At 31.1% G+C, this 14,597-nt stretch overlaps 1 protein-coding gene across 1 annotated transcript; it reads left to right on the forward strand.

Annotated features, from left to right (window-relative positions):
- Positions 1–8,091: 8,091 nt before the first annotated feature.
- On the forward strand, positions 8,092–10,832 carry LOC103855534. Its single transcript, XM_009132527.3, has 3 exons — positions 8,092–8,931; positions 9,499–9,682; positions 10,188–10,832. The coding sequence occupies exons 1-3, from the start codon at positions 8,092–8,094 to the stop codon at positions 10,649–10,651; spliced, it is 1,488 nt and encodes a 495-aa protein (XP_009130775.2). The 3' UTR covers positions 10,652–10,832.
- Positions 10,833–14,597: the final 3,765 nt, after the last annotated feature.

Genomic DNA, 14,597 nt, shown 5'->3' on the forward strand with positions numbered 1-14,597 from the left:
ATATAGTTTTAAACAGAAACGCGAAAAAGGATCCAATGAAGAAAACTGCAACATCATTGAGCGTCGAATGATCGCGACTTGTAGGCCTCCACGACGAGGGCTGAACAAAACGCCGACGCGCACGTGTGGCTTTCCGTGGCCGAACACGAAGCTTGTCCTTTCTCTATGTGGCGGTGCTAAGTAGTAAACAAGATGAGTGATTAAAACAAAAGAAAATCATGGGCCCATTTTGATTTTGTAATATTCGTGAATCGATGTTATTGTCTCCTCTTCTCGTGTCTTAAGTACTTTTATAATGGGTTACTTTTATAACTGTACTTACAAATAACTTAAAGTTGAAGTTATTTAATTAGATAGTACATTTGTAATAAAGCTGATTTTATTTAATATCAATGCTGGTTTAAAATTAAATTTATAACCTTTTTTTTTTTGCCATCTATAGTTTTATTATAAAAGTCAAGGTCCAAAACGGGCCAAGCCCGACAATATTTACAACCAAAGCCCAAAAGGCTCAACAACATAAAAATATATTAAACAAAAGCCCAAAAAGGTAAGCCCAACACCGAAACCAACCCGACACGTCAAACACACGTGTCTACGCCTCAACTGCGAGGCAAACACGTGTCACCATAACCCTAATCTTCCTCCACCGCCGAAACCAAGCGGCGTTTCACCGGAATCCCACCTGGTTCACATGCATCTTCCACGGCCGTGCTCCTTTCATCGGAGAGCTTTCATCGATCGACATCGATATCTCATCCAGAGCCACGAAGCCGGCAGACACAGGATTAAGAAATCCAGAACCTCCATCTTGTTTGCCTTCCACGCCTTATTTTCATTCTTGGAGAGCATCAATCGATCTATTCGAGATCTCATCCAAGAAAACCAATCCGACAAACCAGAAATCCGTACCAGTAACCCAACGTGAATAAAGATCAAAACCAAAGGTCGGCGACGCAAGGCTTTGAAAGCCTCCACCCCCCGGAATCTAAGCCGGCGACGACGAAAACTGGCGGAGCTTCCTCATCCCGGAGTCAGAACCAAGACATGCAGCAAGAGAACAGAAAAAAAAAACACAAAACCGGACCGGCGTTGGCTGTGGAAGCCCACACCGCCGGCCGGAGAACACTATTTGCGGTGGTGATAAAACTAGAGAGAAGGCAGAGTATTTTTATCTACACGATCAAATTAAATTTATAACCTTGGTAATTTTAGATTATAGAATTAAGAGATAAATAAAAATTGAGCATCGTAGGAAAAGGACATACCGACAAATGAAATAACAATATAAAATTAAGTATGTCCTAAGTTTGTCTTGTTGTGTGAAAACAAGAAGAATATTGAGAAACTACTTACCAAACACCAACCACTAGAAGCACCAACCTTTACCTAATTACAAAAATGATGCATTTGTAACAAATTATTTAGTTCTTTTTTAGATAAACTAAATATCTATGATCTATTTTCATTATTGTCTTTTGACAGATTGTTGGGATATCTGACTTGACTACCATTCCTTGATTAATAGCGTCGCATATATCTTTTAGTTATGAAAACAACTAAACAAGTATATGGCCATCTGGGCATTTCAATCTACGTTATATACATATTTGCCTAATTTTCATAACCAATCGTGTAACATCGATTATGGATTATTTTCACTTTGCTTTTAGCTTCTTTCATAGGAAAATTCGAACTCTTGGCTCATATATGGGCATAATTTTAACGATTTCTCATACAGTTGCGAGGAAAATATTTACCAATCGGTTTTTCTCTTTGATCCAAAAAACATTACGAATTTCGGTTCAGAATTTTTTGCAATAAGAAAAGACTTCAACGATTTATGTGTAAACAAATTACATAAACTGATTACAACCACCGGTGGTCTTTCTACTGAAGACCCAATCATTCTCCTGGCCAGTTAACCACAATAATAAGGATTTTGTTTTGTTAAACAAAGTTAGGAATGTTTCTGTAATTTTAACATACAATTCTATACCTTTTTGGTATATATATATGATATCATATAATTGTTCCCATACTCACTAATCATCCATGTTTGATTATCATATAAATCATGGAAAAAGGTTGTGATCGTGACCCAATCTAAAAGTTTCATCACGCCGAAAAAAGAAAAGAAATAGTCACTGAGGTTAACCTTTTATTTTTATTTTTTGTTCGTGAATCGTTAAAAGAAAGTGACGTATACATTTATTCAATACATATACTCCCAATTCACAGTCGTGGTCTATACATTTACACTAGGTTAAGATCCGCGCCTTGCGCGGGATGAACATTATATATAAAAATTATTTTCTGTATTAAATATTTTTACATATTAGGAAATAATAAATATATATTGAATAATTAAAAGTCAGTAACTATTAAATATATAATTAAATTGGTGTGAACATATAAATCAATTTTATTAATCCAATTTTTTTTTAATATTTGATAGGATATGTAATTAAATTTAAATAATACTAACATACATAGTATATTTTAGTATATTTTTAATATTAATGTCTATTAAATGATGATTTCTACTCATATAGTGTTTTTGATCATTTGTATCTTTTATAGCAAAAGATTTAAATTACTAACAACAAAATTTTCATTGTGAGATTAATAGTTTTAATAATTTATAATTTTAAACAAATAAGTTGTCAATGTTCGTTCAAAACTTTTACCAAAAAATTGTTCAAAGTAAATTTTGAAACTAAAAGATTTATGTATTTTATATGGTTTATAGTTTAATTTAAAACGATATATATATATATATATATATATATATATATATCAATATTAATAATTAATTAAATTATACTTTTTACTTATATAATTTTGTAATCATTTCAATGTGAAACTTTTAACAGTTTTAGTAATTTATAATCGTTTTTCAAAATTCAAAATATAACATATATAGAAAAATCTAAATTTTTTATTATATGGTTATTGTGGTTGTTTAATTTATTTAATAGTTTAAAATTAAACAAATATGATAGAATATACACTAATTTTTATCAAATCTTTATTATTCAAAATCATTAATAGTGATATATATACTTTAACCACATTAGGCAATTTCGTAGTTTTATTTAAGGAAATAATGAAATACATTAATAATGAATTTATTGTTAGTTTAATAAAAAACTTATTATATAATTAGATGGACCAACATATTTCTCTAATGATTCTAAGAATCATCCTAGTGATGACATGTGGCTACAAAAAGAAGTTGTAATGCTTCTCAAATAATATATAGGGGATATTTTTACTGTCCACTCACAGGATTACTTGATATTATGGGTCCATTATTGACATCATTTTGGACTTAGTAATTATAATAGTCTTGTATGGTACGTAATCACATTTTAAAAGTAAAACCTTTTTTTTTGTCAACTAGTAAACCCTAATTAATGATCTCGTTAGATAAATATACTCGTAATTGTGCCGACTCTGTACTTCCATAGTCTAGATATATCAAAACATTGTAAGAAACGAAAAAATATTATTATTTTATTATTAATAGTTAACACAATAAAATTGACTAGCTATAAGAATGTGTTATACGATTTACACTTCGATACAAACTCTACAGAACCTACATAACATAAAATTAATCACGTGTAAATTATTTTTGATTTCATACTAAATGTATCACGAACTAAGCAAGAACGATATTAGCCTAAATTCAAATACAATAGGAATACGTCAAGTCTATACTAGCGCAGTAGCGCCAGAGGTAAATCTTCAACTTTACCTTCAACTACTATACGATGAATTGATTTGGGTGCCTTTCTTTATATTTTTGACAAAAACCTTTCTCTATATCATACTAGTGGTATTCCGGCGCTACGCGTCGGATTAGTATGTTTTATGTTCTAATGAGTTCAATATTGTTTTTGTATCTATTTGTTAGTGGTTAATGATAGTAATATATTACTGTGTTTTGAAGTTAAAGTTTAAGAGAAATATTGTAAGTGGTTTTCTGATCGATTCAATAAAATAGAATAAATGTGTTTGTTTTGTGATTATCTTGTTTGAATAAAAATAATAATTATTTTAACCTCTTAATAACAATCGTCGCATGTTTTGTCAATGTCATGGATGTGGCAATCTATTAAGGGTTCCACTTTAGATGTATTGATTAATAATTATTTTGTCTTTATTTTGAATCCAATAACTGATTTTTTTAATCATGGTCCAACATTGATCGGACCTGAATTAACTATTTTATGAGAATAGCTAAATCATTTAAGGTGTGCGTTTTTGGTATTTTGCAAATCGTAGTTGGTAAGTCGGATATAGTAGCACTGGGGAGGGGTTCATTAAGTATTTTGTTTAACATTTGTTTTTATTTCGAATCATTTCATAATACATTATGTGTGAATCATTATTTCCGTTATTACTATTTTTATATGATTGTTAAGGTTGTTTTACTGGAGTATGATATGTTTTTCTTTTGGCGGTGTAAATTTTTACATCTACTGATTTTATTTTAAGTCATATATTGTTATTATTGTTCTTATGCATTTTTCATATTATTTTGTATTGTGTCTTCCGTATGGACAATGCCATTAAACAATTTTTATTTTAATATCAATATTAGATTTATGTTCAAGGCCTTTTGGAATTAATGAGATAACCTTTTTAAGAATCAGTTTTATTTTGTTTTATTTTTATATTTTATTTTCATCCTATTGTTTTTTTCTATTTTTGGGTTATGGTTTTTCATCAATATCTTGTTAATTTTAGTTAACATGAGTTTAGCAATTAAAAGAGAAAAAATGTTAAATTCACTCTTTTGTTTTTTAGTTGATCTTGGTTTGATGAAACTTGAAAAATAAATATTATGAATGGATTTGTAATGAAGTTTAAATGGTTTAAGGGATGGCCTCTTATTTGTTGACTAGGTGCAACAATGGATGTTGCAGGTTGAACAGGAACAAATCAGTTTATTTTGTTTTGTGCGTAAACATTTTAGTTACAATGAAAGTAGACTGGGTAGTAATGTGGCTGCTAACCTCCTATGTGTGTTTCCCGCTTCAAAGAACCTGTTGAAAGAGTAAGACGCAGTGATTAGTTCATGTTTTCTTTGCCAACTGCAGTTAGAAAAAAACTGAGAGTTCATATTAATTGGCTACGATGCTACGTTAGTGTGATAAGCCCAGTAAAAAAGTACAGCAAATAAACATGTTACGACGGCCTAAATCATTACATTGTGACCATAAAGAAACTCGTTTATTGAGCTAATGGATCAAATAAAATCAGAAAGCCTAGATAAATAAAAAAGATTTGTTAGCCCACAAAATAAATAGATGACGTTAAGTTCTTAATCAGGAAGTGACAAATGTCACAAAATGCCCTATGCAATGTGATGAGGTGGAGGACTAAAGTGAGAGAAAACCCCCCTTTATATATATAGATGTATGACAGTTTTTAATTCCTGCGTAGGATTCTCTCAACTTGTATATAGTTATAATTCTATAGAGTGTGAATTCATTTATCTCAGATTTTCTTGGGTAGTTAAACGTGTTTACTACCACAAATTTATGTTTATTTATGCGAAGCTTAAAGACCATTATGAAAAGCTGGACCTTTCAGGCACACCCAATGGCTCCATACAGTAAAATCTTATTCGTAGAAACAAATTTTAACCAAATAATTGACGCAATTTTAACTTAGCAGCCTCACCGCACCGCTAGAAGCATAAAGCGACTGCAGTAAAGAAAAGAAGCACGCGTTGCTCTGACAATATATATCTGGGTACTATATAAGGAAATACCTGTGACAAACTTTATTAAAATTATTACCATTCTCATAAACACAATCATAATTACTTCTTTCAAATAAACAAAAGTTCGAAAAGGTTATTTATTTTAAACTAAAGCTGATGTGTTTGTGGAATAACGAGTCAGATGACAGTAGTAAAATGTCGTACGGTGTTCTTTTTACTGGTCAATCAATCTCTAAGCACGAGGAGTACTGTAAACCCTCTTTCCATGTTACATTTCGAATCGTAAAATTTGAATTTCCCTTGCAGAAAATTGATTCATGTGTTTGTTGTGTATGTAAACAGTTTTTTTTACATTATCAAGGAGTTCCACGAAAAGTCAGTTAACATACTAAAAAACTAGCTTCCTTGTCTAATTTAAAGTTCACTCGTGAAACGTCAAACTGGCATGGGGACCAGCAGTGCGACCGGACCCAATATGTTGCCTTCCTATTTCTTAATAGATAAGAGATTTATTTTTTTAAAATTCATGTATTTTTATATTAAAAATAAGAAAAAGAGTCCAAATTTTTTTATATGAAAGTATTTTTTATTTCCATAGATTTATTTTTAAAAATACTTCTGGTATTTTGAAAAAAATATACATGTATCAGATTTTTTAAAGATAAATAATAATTTAAAAATTAAATATTTTTTTTTGCTTCAGAACATATGACACCATTGAATCGGCCCTGCAAACTGGTTGATAGTTACATTAATCTGTACCTGAAAGAGTTTGCATCTATTTAGAAAGGAAACAACTTATTTTTTCAATATATAGACATGCATTAAAAACTCAAATGGTCAAAACGGTGAAATGGCAATATGGTTTGTTTAACTGCATGGCAACATGACAATTTCCAATGGTTTACTCTACTTTTTTTCTAAAATAAAGTAACTCTATAATAAAATTGGAGTTTGTTCCAATAGTACTTTATTTTAGAGTAAAAAATAGAATGATGAACAAAAAATAAATAAGTTACTCTATATTTAGAATAAACCTAGTTTTCACTCTATTATAGAGTGAAAAATAGAGTATCATTCAAGCATTTTCACTATAAGCTTTATTTTAGAGTTAAAAACAGAGTAGAGTTAGAGATGTCCACCCAATTTCATATCTCACTTCATAATGAAATTTACTCTATAAATGGAGTAATCTATTTTATGTTTTATGGAGCGGAAAAAGAAATAGGATTGGAACAATTTTACTTTAACATTTTTAGAGGAAAAAATGAAGTTTTACACTGGAGATGCTCTTAGACATATTACATTGAACTCTCTCTCTTATGTTTTTGTTGTCTGGTTTTCATCCCTCTCCCAAAGGGATGAGACCCAAGATTAATTTTATCACCAGAGAGTCTAGCAACTTATAAAAACATCAGTTAATGTAAATTCATTTACTCATGTGAAGCTTCAGAGTATAATGTCATTGGTGAATCATCGAAGACGATGGGAAAAAACTTAAAAAAGATTTTAACATGCATGAAAAGTTGTGAGAAAAGGGACGTAAAAAGTAGATAGAGTCAGTATCCAGTTCCTACAATAAATTGGGCATGCGTGTTGTTCCTCTCTTTCGTCGTTTTGCAATAATTTTTTTTCTCAGATTTCTTTTAGTTTAACCCTAATTTTCATGTCCTTTACTCTTCTTTCCTCTTTGAGATCGTCAACGCTTTGCCGTCGGTGGAAAAAAAAAAGAAGAGTTTCACGGCAATGTGAAAAACAAAAACAACTGCTCGATGCTATTGCTGAAACAAACGCTCACTAGATTTTTGTTTCTATTTTAATATAAAACGTATGGAGAAGAGACATAAAAAGATTAACTCAGCAAAATTCAAATTATAAATGTAACTAGAGGTGAAATAAACTGCGGGCATGAAAATAATAAATAGCAAAGAGGAAATAAATATCAAGGGGACCAATTCGATTAAATAAATATTTTGTTTGTCCCTTTGGAAAACGGTTGGTAATAATATTGGAAAATAATTTTGTTTTTTTTGTGTCTTATTAATAAATCACCAATACAACAAGAAACAGAAACTATACTAAAATTAAAAAAAAATAATAATCGTTGTTTTTGTTTCTTCATAGACGTTCCCTACCGACAAGTATTTACTTAGCCCTTGCCTCGATCTTCTAAACCATCCACAACTTTTGAATCACCATCATCATCTATCTCTCTCTACCAGAGTTCAAAAACACAAAAAACTTTCTCTTTAATTACAGATTGAAAAGCATCTAGAAACTTTTGAATATACTCACGGAAAGTTTTTTCATTCTTCGACTCTGTTTTTCTTGCTGTTAAGAGTTTTGATAAAATGGCGTCACCGAGACACTTGAAAGATCTTCTTGAAGAAGATCAAGAACCGTTTCAACTTCAGAGTTACATTTCCGACCGACGTCGCCAAATAACGCATTTACAGGTCAAGAAACGCAGACCAGTCTCTCAAATCGCTGGACTTCCTTCACGTTTCTGCCGCAACGCTTGTTTTTTCTCCCTACGTGAATCGCCTGACCCCAAGAAGTCTCCACTCTTCGAACCCAAGTCGCCGAACCGGAGCCAAAACGCTATTTTTGTCAACATACCGGCGAGAACCGCTTCTATGCTACTAGAAGCTGCGGTTAGGATACAGAAACAATCGTCCGAGGGGTCAAAAACGAAGACGCGGAACGCAGGAAACGCGTTTGGGATATTTGGGTCAGTGTTAAAGAAGCTAACGCACCGGAAGAAACGCGAAATCAGCGGCGGTGGAGTTTCTTCGGTTAAGGATATGTTGAGATGGGAATCTCCAGTTGTTCGTAAAATAGTTACTAAACGCAAAGGAGAAGAACAAAACTCCTCCCAAACGCAGAAAACCGCGTCTGAGAAGCAGTTCTCACGTAGGTCTAGTAGTAGTGGTGTTTGGTCAGAGAGTGTTACAAACGGAGAGAGATCTTGGGAGTGCGATTTCGAACCGTCGATTAGCTCAAGCAGCGGATCGGACGGTTTAGATGAGTTAGCGTGTGGGTTGATGAACGGTTCAGATTTGTCGGAGGATAAACGCTTTTGTGAAAGCCCGTTTCATTTTGTTCTCCAAACAACAATGTCTTCTCCCGGCGGTTTCAGAACGCCGAATTTCACGTCGCCTGCGGCTTCTCCACGCCACGATTGTCCAGAGGTTTGTCTCTCTCTCTATCCATTAATATTTTAAAAATAATGATTACATTATTGATCATATTCGTTAGTTAGAATTAGAAAGACTTAAAATAATTGATGTGCATGGTAGTAATTTACTAATCATATATCGTAACGTGTTACTACTGTTTTATTTTGATTTTGATATTTCAAAATTGGCATAGGAAGTCTAATTATGAACTAGCTTGACTCTGTTTTGACCCATTTAAATTAGCGGTAAAGTAAGAATGATTACATGAAATGACAAAACTACCCCGAGAAAGCATATCGCTTGGCTATTTTCGAAGATGAAGTAACAGTTTAAGACAAAAGCATTTTCGTCTTTTCGAAAATGAACTCAGCCTTTTGTGATGCTGAAAACAAAGACGATCTTTGTCTCTGACATGCAAATCTATCTCTCATGTTTTTTGCTTCTCGGTTTTTGTCTGAAAACTTTTGTCTCTGGTTATGCATTTACCAATAATCTTAAGATAAAATCACTCAAATTAGCATAATCTAATCCAAAGTAATTATTCGATCTAAAGTACTAAGTTTTATTTAAATCAAATAGATGAAGAAAGATAGTTATGAAGTAGAGAAGCTAAAGAAACTAGAAGTAGAGGAGGAAGAAGAAGAAGAAGAAGATAAGGAACAGAGCAGCCCAGTTTCAGTTTTGGACCCTCCATTTGAGGACGATGACGAAGACATTCACATGGATGACAATAACATCACTTCCAGCTTCAGATCTGCACAAAGTACGTTTTTCGAACCTTTTGTCTTAAATTTTCATTTAATTCGATCTTTTCAGATCTTATAGTTTACCCTACTCATTTATTGTTTTTTATTACATGGTTTCTAAAACTGTTGGATCTGTTGCACTGAAGCTATGTTTTCGAAGCAGAACACTAGCAGCATGTTTGTGTTAATATGTTTCAGTTGCATTTACATACACGTTATTAGTCCACGCATAGTGTTTGTTAGAGTCACACCCACTTACATTTTGGTTAAAAAATCTTGTGACTAGTTCTTTTAGATTTGGTTTTTAAAACATTTTGTGAATTATTTTCCCTTTGTTATATAGATATATTTCCTATTAGATTCAGGAAAGTTAACATTTTTCATTTTGTGTATATTTTTTAACAAAATATTTAGATTTTTATTCATGACTTTATATGAATAAAAACATTTTACAGGCCTTTCATTTCTCACAAGGTGGATCATTTAGACTTATGTTTTTAGCGTTTAAATCTTTTTTTACAGAAGCAAAGCATCTGCTTCTACAGAAGCTTTGTAGATTTGAGCAACTCGCGGGTTTGGATCCCTTGGAACTCGAGGAAACAATGTCTGACCAAGTGACCGAGGAGGATAGCGAAGAAGAAGAGATGATAGTTCTCAAAACGTATTTTGAAGACATGGCCGAAGTTCCTGAAGGCATAGAAGCATTGATCTCAGACCTTGTAGCAGAGGAATTACAATACAACAGCTTGCTGCAAGACGGTGAAGCCCAAGTAGCCAAGAGGGTATGCGAGAGACTGAGATCTTGGAGAGATGTGGAGTCAAACACTATCGATATGATGGTCGAACATGATTTCAGAACAGAGAGTTTGGGATCATGGAGATCAAAGAACGAGGCAGAAGTCGCAGAGGCGGTTGTGGAGATCGAGTTAGAGATTTTTGAGGATTTGGTTGAAGAACTATCACAAGACATTGGTGGAAATCGATGATCAGTTTTTTTTACATTCAGGTAGCTTCTGTCACAAGTAATGACAACTAACCTGCATATTTTATAATAGATGGTGGGTTTATGATGTATGTAAAAGTTTTGCTTGATGAGAGTATTAAGATTTGTGTAATTCCATGTGAGACCTGAGAAATTTAATATATAATTGATTAATTAGTCAAAAAGTGCCTTTAATCAACTACAGTCTTATGTTTATATACTACATAATCATTCTGAAAAAGACATTTCCACTACTATTATTTTCCTCTCCTTGTCACATCTGTTAATGTTAACGTTCTCTGATTAAGCTTACGAAGACTCGACAGTTCTGTCCGAGTATCGATATTAAGGTGTGAAGCGTCATCTCACTAAATTGAATTGCAATTATATTTTTCTTTTTCAATGTAATAATGATAACAAGACAGAAATCGAGTTAATTAGTTTTTTTTTCACAAGGTTAGTGTTCGAACTTGTAACATTTCCGATATATCTTTATATACTATTTTAGATGGCTAAATACGGTAGGTTCGTTGGGTTACCAGCACCAGAATGATTGATTGAAAACTCCATGCTGGTGTGAAAATATATATCATTTAACTTGTGAGAGCAGTTTGTGTATGTTATTATATATTTTCAGGGTTCTCAAATGCATGCATCCGTCGTTTCAAACCTTCCATCAACATGGGCCTTCACACTAAAACCTTGCTCCCCTCTTCTTTTCAAATCCTTCTATTAGTTTGTATATTTTCTTCTTTATGTACATGATTAGACTGTAAATTATCTGTAAACTGGTATACTATAAATCAGTTTAAATATCGTTGATCTCAACTCTGGTTTAAGCCACATTTGTAATTATATATAAACACGCAGTTGTACATATTTTTACTAATTAATGAAAATAAAAATTATTTGGTAATATATTTTAACTTTTTTACCAAAACGATACTATTAGAAAAAGAACAAAATTAAGAACAAGGCTGAAATCAAATCCAGCTGGTGGGTGTGACCCCACATTCTTATCGACATCCATCAATGTCCCCTCTTATCGAACATCGACTATAAGACAACACAAATTTTTTTCTTGAAAAAATGAGATGCTCTCATCTCTTCATTAGATGATTGAGGCATCTACAGAGATGTTTCTCGAGTACAAGATTTGTCTATTTCAAATGTAATCCTACATAATATTATTCTTTAGTACTTTAGTTATACAGTTATACTTGTGCAGTTTTCAAAACTATTTTATGATTAAAAAAATTATATTTATTATTCTAAATTTTTTATTAATACGTGTGAAAATGAAACACTTTAAACTATTAGACAGTTCTCAAACGTTTTTTTTTTTGAAAAAGACTCTCAAACATTCTTCGGAAAACAATACATACTGATCGCGAGCGTTATAAAAGCATGTGGAATTTGTGGAATGCCCATCATAATCGTGCCATGATTTGCCTCATCTGCATTGAAGAAACAAGAGACGACCAGGCCATATCAGTTTTATTAGAGAAAAATATTTATAATAGTTTCCTAGTTTTTTTTTCTGTTAAAGTATAGTTTCCTAGTTAATGTACCTAAAAGTGTGGTATCCAGTTCTTTTTACAGAAAAACTGTGGTTTCCAGTTCGATTGAGTTGGGTTAGGTTTAGCTACTCAAACCAATTACAGCATTTTCTCTATCTTAAGAGAGTGACGATTTTTCTTATGAGTTTGTTCTACAAAATCTAGTTGGTTTTAGCCAACAACTTATCTTATTGTTTTACAAATTGTTTCTTATTTACAAGGAAATAGAATTTGTTTAACTTCACTTTTTTAATTATTCTAAACAGTCTAAAGTAAATAAAATAACTGTTAGAAAGCAAGCAATAATGGTAGATTTTACAAAACACTGTGTCTGTACATATGAGCATAGGTGTATGTGTAACGTACGTTGCATGGATCGAACGTCGACCTGCGAGAAAAGCAACTCGGACAGGACCAGGTCTGACCACTTTGAGATTCAGACTCTCGATAATATAGCTCCTCTTTAGTAATATATTTTCGTTGGTTATTTAAGAATTAAAATACACTCTAAGAATGATTTTTCTACTATTTATTGAGTTTTTAAAATGTATTTGTTTTATTCGTCGGGATTAAGACAGAGACTGAGTGAGGAAGACTGAGATTCTTCTGTTCAGCATGTTTCCCTTATTAAAGAATTCTCTTCACTCTTCTTACAGTTACCATACACTGTACATGATTTCATCATACTCTACGTACTCTGCTTTCAATTAAATCCTTTATATTGTTTTTTTTTTCAAATCGTATCATCAGTAAGAATTGATTGCGCATTTCTCTTTCCACACCAGTTAACACCCATATGTTATATAATCTTCAGGCAGCAGAAAAAAATGAAGATAATTGTTTATATATATATATACGTTGCTTTTTTTACCTTTCTTTTTGAACTTTATATATATGTTGCTTTTGCTCAACAATAATAATAAATGTGTTCCTTTTGATTGTCCTTGACTACTTTCTAAGAAATAATTACACCCCCACTTATGATTTATTTAAAATAAATCCAAGGTGATCATTATGAATTTCTCTGTATCTAGATATCTTAGCTATTGATAGTTTGAAAATAAAACCCCTGTATATTCTTGATTTTTGGTACCGTGGTCCACAACTTAATTTGTGAGAAAGAGTGACTTTTTTACAATATGATTGCTCAGAAAATTATATACTGATTCATACACAACAATGGAAAGATATTTTTTATTTTTTTTTGATCAAAACAATGGAAAGATATATATCTTGCAAAACTTAAAGAAAGAAGAAGAATTTTTTTGATTAATTGATAATTTTAAATTAAAAATCTAATCAACTTAGACGCATACAGAAATATATTATATTAATGAAACATAGCATGGTTGATGCAACTTTCTCCTTTTCAATAAAAACAAAAGGTTGCTTTAAAGAGAATCATGACATTTTCATATAAAAAGGGATCGAATATAATAAAATCTCGATTGTAAATCCCTTATATATTAATTGAGGAACATTTGAAAAGATGTAACCTTAATTTTGTATTAATTAAAAGAGGCCCCAATGTATAGGTGACAATCAATTAGGTAGTCAATTACATTCAATTGAAAAATAAGTAGGTCCACATTCGATTTTTATATGTTGTTAGATACATAAGTTGGTCAAACTATATGATATAATGATATGATATGATATTTTCTTTCCTTAAATAAAACCTACGGAATTACCATAAGTGACTAATATATATATGACAATTAATGAGTTTAATAATAAGGATTTGATAACAATGTATATCTCCTCCATCATTTTTTGTTTAATTTTATATTATTAAAATAAATTAAACAATCAAATTAGCTATAAAAATAAAATTTAGATTTTTTCGTATATGTTATATTTTGAATTTTTAAAAACGACAATAAATGACTAAAACTATTAAAATTATTATGTTAAAAATTAATGATCAATGGTTTAACATTTTTATTATAAGAAGATACACATGATTTTAAAACCATATGAGTAAAAAATATCATTTAATAATAAAATAAATATATATATATATATATATATATATATTAAACACTATATACCATAAGATTACATAAATATTTTAATATTAAAACTTTCAATGAATTTTCAAGAACATTTATAAATTATAAACTTATTAAAGATTTCAGATTGAAAATTTTGTTATCGATGATTTAAATATTTTGTTATAAAACGATATGAACGATCATAGAACCGTATGATTATAAATTCTTATTTAATAAATAACTATACAAAATATACTATTCCTAGAAAAATATGTTGGTCCATCTTAACTTATATTACACTTTTTATTAAACTAACTATCGAATTGATAAATAACGTACCAAAAAATGTTTTGCACTTTCCTTAAATAAAAGCTAAGAAATTACCTAATATGATTAA

This window comes from Brassica rapa, chromosome A03, assembly GCF_000309985.2.
Source record: "Brassica rapa cultivar Chiifu-401-42 chromosome A03, CAAS_Brap_v3.01, whole genome shotgun sequence".
Classification (NCBI taxonomy): domain Eukaryota; kingdom Viridiplantae; phylum Streptophyta; class Magnoliopsida; order Brassicales; family Brassicaceae; genus Brassica; species Brassica rapa.

Excerpts from the sequence above, each read along its gene's own strand:
- LOC103855534 (XM_009132527.3), top strand. The coding sequence starts at position 8,092 with ATGGCGTCACCGAGACACTTGAAAGATCTTCTTGAAGAAGATCAAGAA. Across the intron at positions 8,932-9,498 it reads CACGCCACGATTGTCCAGAG|ATGAAGAAAGATAGTTATGA; the intron begins GTTTGTCTCTCT and ends TAAATCAAATAG. Across the intron at positions 9,683-10,187 it reads CAGCTTCAGATCTGCACAAA|AAGCAAAGCATCTGCTTCTA; the intron begins GTACGTTTTTCG and ends CTTTTTTTACAG.